The sequence below is a fragment of the Callithrix jacchus genome, chromosome 20 (assembly GCF_049354715.1).
Source record: "Callithrix jacchus isolate 240 chromosome 20, calJac240_pri, whole genome shotgun sequence".
Lineage (NCBI taxonomy): Eukaryota > Metazoa > Chordata > Mammalia > Primates > Cebidae > Callithrix > Callithrix jacchus.
In genome coordinates, this window is record NC_133521.1 from 5,842,132 (window position 1) to 5,851,324 (window position 9,193).

Consider the following 9,193-nt stretch of genomic DNA (forward strand, 5'->3'; position numbering starts at 1 on the left):
AGACGACAGTAGCCCAGAGTGTGTTTAACCAGAGTAGGAAAATTCTGGACAGAGCCACGCTGACATTTTCACAGTGCTGACCTCCAGGGAGTAGAGCAGCAGCATGGGAGAGATACTTCTACAACTTCCGCTGCTTCCACATTTTTATAATGAATATGAATTAGGTTGGACAAATAACATTTACATTTTTACAAGTTAAAATTGTCAAATATTGGCAGTTTCATTAGGATCAACCTAAATATGTTTTGTAATATAAAAGTCTAATAGTGATTTTTTTAAATAAAACAAAACCTGATGCCTAAAGCTGCATGCTGGTCAGGATCCACCTGACCAGCACAGAGCAAAGTGAGATTCCAGCCACCTCTGTCCTGATGCAGTACCCCTCAAACCAGCTGCAGCCCAGCCAGAAGGGTCCTGAGCCTCAGGCCATAGCCCTCCAATGAGTCCCCTCTCCTCACTAATGCCAGCTAATCCCCACCTCCCTATAACCCAAGCCAAGAAGTCCATGCAGTCCAGCCCAAGTCTCAGAGAAGAATCACCAGCACCCATGGGTGTCATCTTCCACATTGGGAAAATTGTAGAGCACACAACTAGGGAGCACACAAAAGAGTTTACAGGATGTTTCCCTAGGGTGGGCTTCTCTCCTTAGGTAACTGATAGGGTTTGGCTGTCTCCCCACCCAAATCTCATCTTGAATTATAGCTCCCGTAATCCCCCCTGTCATGGGAGGGACCCCATGGGAGGTAATTGAATCATGGGGGCAGGTTTTCCTGTGCTGTTCTCCTGGTAGTAAGCCTCATGAGACCTGACGGTTTTATAAAGGGCAGTTCCCCTGCACACACTCTCTTGCCTGCCACCATGTAAGATGTGCCTTTATTCCTCCTATGCCTTCCACCATGATTATGAGGCCTCCTCAGTCACATGGAACTGTGAATCCATTAAACCTCTTTTCCTTTATAAATTTCCCAGTCTCGGGTATTTCTTCATAGCAGTATGAAACTGTACTAACGCAGTGACCCAAGCAAATCCTGGTAATTTTGGACATTGTGGTCAGATGAGTCGTATGTTGACAGTTGGGGCAGGGTGTCCACAATCAGCTTTTGCCAGTAGCTTTTTTTCATCACCAGCATGAACCAGGAAAATGTGGTGAAAGAGAGCAGCCCCGCATTATCTACCGAGTTGGGTGCCAACCTGCAGACAAATTAGACACTCAGTGTTTCCAGCATTGGGGTTGTTGCCCCAACTCTCTCTCTGGCTTGAACTTGTATCTTCAGTAAAAACCACAGCTGCACTCAGAAGCTGTGAATTGTATTCATTATGTTCATTAGCCCTTTGAGCAGTGATGTGCTGGGGCCAGCGGGTAAGAGCCAAAATGTTAAATTTTGGGGAATTTGCTATGTTGCCTAGTAAAATCAGGCGCCTCTGCTCATAGCAGTGACACTGAAGCTACACGGACACTTCTCAAATAAGCAGTGACACTGAAGCTACACGGACACTTCTCAAATAAGCTATTTGCCTCCAAGTTCTTGACTGAGGCCCTGTAAGACATCCCATGTGGAATATCTTACTACTCCCTGGACAAGCTGTTTATTCCTCCTGCTTTTTAGTTTTTATATTCACTGCTGCCACAACCTGGAACCATCTAGTATCCCTTTCTTCGCTTGACCAATTTCTGCTCACACTTCCTTTTCTAGGAAAACTTTGCCACATACTTTTTCATTTCCCCAAACAAACTGCAGGCTTCATACTTGTCTTGTTCACAGCTGTATTTCCAATACCTAGCACAGTCCCTGGTACATAGTAGATGTTTAATACGCATTTGTTGAATGAATGAACAATAATAAGTATGGGAGACATCTAAGATGCAGAAAGTAAAAAATAAGCACATAGTAACACCCAGCAAAATATAATTATTTTCAAATAAAGTATAGGATGATATAAAAATAACAAAGTATAAATTATAGCATTGTGTTAGCCCTAGAAAACTACTTTTTAAAAAGGGTTAAAGCTAAAAAGTCAGTCAAGGAAATAAAATAAAAAAGATAGGCAAAAAGGAACTGAAGAATAAAAAACAAAAGGAATAGATAGAAGACAAATATTAATAGCAAGTCAATAGATTTAAACCCGCCATATCAATAATTACATTAAATATAAATGAACTAAAGATTTCAATTAAAAAACAAAAAATGTCAGACTGAATATAAAAACAAGATCCAATGATATGCTGGGTACCAGATGTGTATTTCAAATATAAAGACACAAATAAGCTGAAAGTAACAGGGTGAAAAAGGAATACCATGTTACCAGTACAAAGTACATACAGAGATATATATTTATGATCTCAGGATAGGGAAGAATTTCTTAAAGAAATTTTTTTTAAGTCTTAAACCAAAATCTTGATAAATTCTAGTACACTGAAATTGTAGATGTCCATTCATCAGAAGACATAATTTGTAAGAGAAACAACACACTGGTACAGATGTGACCCACTTAACTGTAAAGAACTCGTATGCAGAATTTATTAAGAATTCTCAATATATTAATAAGAGAAAAACAAACAATTAGAGAAACCAGCAAAAGACAATTGAGAAATGATCCAAATAAACACCAAAATACACCAAATCTCTGAGCATCAGAAAAATATGAATGAAAACTACAATCACAGTAATAGCTATTCCTCATTCTTCAAATAGGCATTAATTCAAAGTCTAAAAATGGCAAGTCTTGGCATATGTATGGAGCACTGCAGCTCTTAAGCCCTCCTGGTGGGAATATGAATTGTATAACTAATTTGTAAAGCAATTTGGCATTATCTGGTCAAGTTGAAGACTGTCTTACTAACATAGGCAGCAATTATCCTTCTTAATTATATATAAGCCCTGGAGAAATCCTGCCTGTTCAAGCAGTCAGATACAGAGTGGCCACTAACTTTGCAGGCTGTCTTCCATTCTCCTCCAAATTTCCCCCTGCCTCTGCTAGCCTCTCTCCTCTCATACTGGTGTCAACACTGAAGTTCAATCGAGGAAAACACAAGGCAACAATCCACAGAGGACAGAATCTCATACAAAATTTCGTGGCCCTTTTTAAGGAATATTTACAGTGGCTGTTTACAATATCTTAAACATCCATGAATAGGCAAATGGATGAATAAACTGTATGAGTATGGCATATTACTATTTAATAGTCAAAATGAATAAACTAAGTCTACATATCAAACTATGTGTATCTCTCATATGGTAAACTGACAGCAGGAAAAAACTGCAGAAAAATACATACACTCTGAGACCATTTGTGTAAAGTTCCCAAACTTACAAAATATACATTATACAATTCATGTACTTGTAATATATAATAATATATTTTATTTACTAATGACTGTATTTGTAGTAAAATTTCATTTCTCCAAGTACTTGAAATTCCTTCTATTAGAGAATCATATTAGAACCAAGATCTGGGCATTAGGTAAATTCTGTTATTGGGGTGTTGTTGCTTATAGGCCCTCTCAGCTGACAAAGCAAGGAAATACATGCATGCATATTAACTAGTGCATAAACACGTATCTATAAATAGTCTGTATGTAACCATCTGTATCTATTTTAAGCTAACAGTGAGTTCATGCTGGCTCTCCAACTTGAATCCATTACCATAATTATCATAATTCCAGCCTCTTCCCCTTACTTATCTGTAAGCTTCAATTCTAAAAGTGAGAAGCCTGGCTCTCACCATCTACCATGTGTTTACATAACTGTTCAATTAAGTGTACATGTATAGCAGTATCAGAATTGTCAACCCAGAGCCCTGTGAGAAACAACTTAATCAACTAGAATAAGATGCTTCCAAGAGTACAGTACCATATGGAAAAGGAAAAAGAAACAGCAACTTTAGAGTAGAGAAGCCTGGCACACATCGCCTCAGCCAGGTAATCAAGGTCAACACCAGCAGTGATAAGTCCTGTTGATAACGTGTACCCTTCATAGGATGTGACAAGAAGGGCACTTTACCGCTGAGATCCTCCTCCCCACACCCCATAACCCTGGTCTAATCATGAGAAAAACATCAGATGAATCCCACTTGAGGGACAGTCTCCAAAAAACTGGCCGATATTCCTCAAAACTGTCAAGGTCATCAAAGACTAGGAGAGCCTGAGACAGTGACACAGCCAAGAGGTGCCTAACGAGACCTGACAGCTACCTGTGAAGGAGCATCTGGGATGAGATTCTGGAACAGAAAAAGGATGTTAGATAAAAATGAAGGAAATCTAATAAAGCATATATATTAGTTAACAATGTATCAATATTGTGCATTAATTATAACACATATACCATACTAACATGAGATGTTAACAGCAAGTGTAGCTGGATGTGGGGTACTGGAGAACTCTGTACTATCTTTGCAATTTTTTTGTAAATGGAAATCATCCTTTAAAAATAAAGTTTATTTTTACAAAATGAATGGGAGCACTCTACACCAAATTCAAGATGATGGTTACCTCTAGGGGTGGGAAAACAAGCTCTAGAAGTTACTCAGGGATATTCCCACGTTGCTGTAAGACCTGGTCATAATTTTAAGAATCTAAAGCCTGAAAATAGGCTCTCTGTGCTCAGTGTCACTGAGTAACGCAGGCCCGTGCTACAGAAGTTCTGAGAGGGTAGATGTCAGTACGGTCTTGGAGGAGGAAGGGGTAGGGAGGACTTTTGGGGGAGGGGAGACTAGAAGGGTTTCAGAAAAAGCCCAAAGAGAGATTTTTGGCTGAGCCTGGCTTTGTGTGTGGTGCCTGCAGAGTGATGCTCTATGCACCAGTCTTAGGTAAGAGTCGAGACAAAACTGGGCATGACTGTGAAGGGCTTCAGATTAAAACTTTCCTGGATCCTTTTCCACAAGACTTCCGTCAGTTTGTTTACCAAAAAGCCCTTCAGAGTTTTCTCTACCCTCTCCACTCAGAAAAGCCCCCTGCTGGCTTCTCTGCATTTGCTTCAGGCGACAGAAGGAGGCTGTCCACTGCAGAGATGCTGGGGCTGAGAAGTTTAAAAATTGGCCTCTCATTCTTGCTTGGGTCCTTGGCTCCCTGCGTGAACACAACCCAGCACCGGTCTGGATTGGATGCAGGAAGAGAAGCAGAGAAGCCTGGACCCGAGCATAGCCTTTGGGCATGGTCGTCATACCGCATGTCCATTCATTCTGCAACTGCTGGGCACAGCGGACAGTCAAGGTGCAGTCCCTGATCAGAATCCAAGATACGGCAAACCAGCCTCTCACAGAGAGTTTCCCTCTGGCCCTCCAGATCGTGCCTCAACTCTCTTTGGTGACAGACCCCAGTCACTTCTCAAGACGGCTGGCATGCAGTATCCCTGCAGGAAATGCACACCCTGCATCTAGTCTTGAGAAAATACCAGACCAACCCAAAGGAGCTTTCTACAGAACAATTGGCCTGTGCTCTTCAAAAACAACAAAAGCGCAAAAGACAGAAAGGTGAGAAAACATCCCAGATTAAAGGACACAGAAGAAACGTGACAGCTAGAAGCAACGCACAAGCCTGGACTGGATGCTGGACCGGAAGAAAATAAATTTGCTGTAAAGAACATTATTGGCCCAAGTCAAAGGTCAAACCGTGCACTTGACCTTTCAAGTTGCCGGCCTGACCCTCTTCCAAGCGTACTTTACTTTCTTTCATTCCTGCTCTAAAACTTTTTGATAAATTTTCACTTCTGCTCTAAAAAAACAAAAATAAGTAAATAAAATTTTTAAAAGAACAGTACTAAAACATTGGAGACATTTAAATATGGACTACAGATTCTGCAGTAATATTTTATCAAAGATAAATTTCCTGATTTTGATATTAATGTTAATGTGGCAAAAATGTCACTGCAAATCTCAGGGAAGGGTACTTGGGATCTCTTAGCATTATTCTTGCTACTTTTCTGTAAGCTTGAAATCATTACAAAATAAAAAGGTAAGCATTTTCTAAACAAATAGCCCTCAAGAGGATATTTTTTCCTTCTGTGGAACTAAATGCTATTTTGCTGCAACACCTGTCTGCTCTCAGGAGCTACGCAGCCTCTACTGATGTCCTCTTCATGTGCTCTCTGATATTTGAAGACCATTGTCATTTGCTACAACTCACCCCCAGCCGCCCAGTTGCTAGTCCTCTCTCCTCCAGGCTAATCTTTCCCAGCCCGTTTGAGAGGGTGGAACTCATCGTCAGTGGAGAACCCTTACCTCTGACTCCTATTTTTGGCTCCCTTTTCTAATGGTAAGGGATCCTGGCAGCAAGATGTCATCAGCTTATCTTAAGGGGTCCTGAGTCTCAAATGCCAAATACTGGAGGCCAGGCCTCCCTGGCCAAATTTGGGTGATCAGACTGCATAGGAAATTGGTGCTAGAAGGTAATTTCCTTGAGTGTTCCCCGGGGAATGTGACGTTATGGTGATCTGAGGCGGCTTGGAAGCACTGCAGCTGGAATGGCACTTTGCTAAATTTGGCAGCCATGGGGGGAAAATGAGATTTTTTTTTAATCAGGAAGCCTGCTTTGGCTAACGTCTCTATCCCCGTCTGTCATGCCATCCTCTGCCAGGAGTGAGGAGCTGCCTGGGGTGAGAAATCTGCTTGCTGGCACTAATGGGATGGGGTCTGAGGGGTGCACAGCTGATGAGAACTGGGAGGAGGTGATGCCAACCAGGCCAGGGTCCCTGCAGCCATTGTGGCTCTGTTCTTGGCATTGTATTTTCCACACAGAGCATCTGAGGGTTGGCAGGAGATGCCAAAAATTCGCTGGTGCACCCCTCTGCTAGCAGGCAGGGGGTTCCCAACCTAACCTCAACAGACTGGACAGACAGAAGAAGGAAGGGCTCTGTTCAGAGCACAGGACAGAGACTGTGGACCATGCACAACTTGCAGGTCCATCTTATACAGCCTGCATAGTTTAAACATTTTTTTTTCCAACTTGTGGAAAACATTTAAAAATGAGGAGATATCACATTTAAAAAAATAACACTGGTTTCTGGCTTTTGTCAAAAAATCAGGAGCTCTGTATGCTATTGTGATTATAATCTACTCACTTTGAGCAGTGGCAATCGCCCCTGGGCAGGGCATACATGCTTTAGTTTGCCACAATCCCCACCACTCCTTACTGTCTCTCTGACTCTGGGATTCAGGGTCACGTAACATTTATTATTGCGTTGCACTGTTATTTTCCTTATATTGTTTCCTGAAGCCTTTTTCTCTATCCTTGTCTCTGCCTCAGGAGAGAGAACAAAAGATGTCTAGAAGTCATCTCCAGAAGAAACGTTTTCCACACCTGCCCACTTTGCTCTGTTATATTCTATTTCTGCCCCCATCTAGCCTAGAGAATTAACAACTTTGTGTTTGAAAATAGGACTTTCAGTCTTCCTTGGTGCTTATCATGGGAGTCCCTCCATCAACCAAAAGCAGGCACATGTTTAGTCATAAAATTTGTCCCAGATAAGAGACTGTGGCCCTACTTCTTTCTTAATAAATCCATTCTTAATTTAAAGCCACCAAAGTTATCAATAGCCGATGGTCTCCCCAACTCCCACGGCCCCTTCCTCCAGGGTCTGGCCAGCATCCAGCACAGAGGAGACACTGGGGACCTCTCCCAGGCCCTGCCTGCACCATACCTCTCCTCTCTGTCCCCAGGTACCTGGCACCTCCAGCAGCCAGACCAGAAGGCCCTGTGAGTGATGAGGGACTGGGCTTGGGAGGGAGGGGGAGGCAGAGAGGTGGCAGAGCGAAGCACATGCAGGGGACAGTACCAAACTGGGCATGCAGGAAGAGAAGTGGGGGTGCTTTTGCTCAAGTCTCCTCATCCCTAGAGGGCCTAAAACAGTGGCCTGTGATGGCATCTGCAAACGAGGTCATCCATCCAGTTACAGACACATTGTGACATGCTCAAAGAAGGATGGGAGAACCTGGGTTCAGGGCGACTGGAATCTACACTCCCAGGAAACTCATATATAAAAGCAAAAAAAAAAAAAAAAAAAAAAATTAAAGAAAGACGAAAACCTCATATGAGAACCAGAGTAATGCTTCATGAATTCCAGGTCTTTCTAGGGGGTATAAATCACATAATTAAATTGTGAATGTACCCTGTATATGTGTTTGTGCATGTGTGGGAAAATAATTTATTCAATGTAGGCTTTTGTATATCACAGATTTTGAAATCGTGTCTTGGCATTTCTGCTTTATCTTTTATGATAACAGAAAATTTTATAATTCCAAAAATGGAAGAGGGGCTCCCTCTCCTTTGGGAGCCTCATCCCTGCTGCCTCCTGCTCCGGCAGCCCCATTCAGTGGTGTCACCTCCACAGCCTGTCCTAGGGATGAGAGACAAGAGCCCTTGGGACTAAAGGGCTACAGGGAGAAGCTTTTTTTGGGCTGGAAGTGAAGCTTAACCTGGGCTGAGGAAGAGAAGGAGGGGAGGAAGGTCAGCAGTCATGGGGCTCAGTGCCTGGCACCTGCTGCCCACAACACCTGGGCCTTCTTCTCCCTGAAGACCTCAGGTTCAGCTTCTCTTGTCCCACCCGCCTGGAGTCTTCCTCTCCAACTGCCTCATTCAACTGCTGCTCCCACCACAACTGAGAGGGAACTCACATGAGCGAACATGCCCTGTGCCCACATTAAAGGGCTCTGCCGCCTCCCAGGATGAACTGTGGCCCAGTCTGGCTCTTCGGTGACAGTCAGAGCCCAGCTTGCATGGCCAGCCCTTCCCTGGCTGTCACAGCACATCCTTGTGGAAGAGAAGGAGAAAATCCTTGCTCCAATCTCCATTCTGCAGATGAGAAGCCCATGGAACAGAAGCCAGTCCATGACTGAGACCAGCACCTAGGTCTCCTGAGTCTCACTCCAGGCTCCTGCCTGGGAGAATGCATCGAATTTCCTAGCTGTGTTCCTGCAATGGGGAAGCAACTTTGGGATCAGGAGAGGGGAGGGAGAGGAACCCAATCTTCAAAACAGAAAATCTCATTCATTCATCCCCCTTTCATTTAACGAAAAAGAAAAGGGCAAGTTGAGCTCAGTTTGTCTTGAATTGAATGAAAGTAAGTCTGAGACCAGCACTAGCAACTGGCCCTTGCACAGCAAAGTTCCCCGTGTGTCACACTTGGAGCCTTGCACACCCGGAGCGCAGGTTTGATTCCCGGGGTCCCTCCTGCGTCTCCCACAGAACACATGCCTGATC

General features: G+C 43.3%; 1 protein-coding gene across 1 annotated transcript in view; it reads right to left on the bottom strand.

Annotated features, from left to right (window-relative positions):
- Positions 1–5,167, bottom strand: part of ABCC12 (ATP binding cassette subfamily C member 12) — a 76,082-nt gene extending 70,915 nt beyond the window's left edge. Inside the window, 3 exon segments of the mRNA XM_078358393.1 lie at positions 945–952; positions 1,044–1,191; positions 4,929–5,167. Of these exon segments, the coding sequence (XP_078214519.1) occupies positions 945–952; positions 1,044–1,191; positions 4,929–5,167 (395 nt within the window).
- Between the last annotated feature and the right edge of the window lie 4,026 nt (positions 5,168–9,193).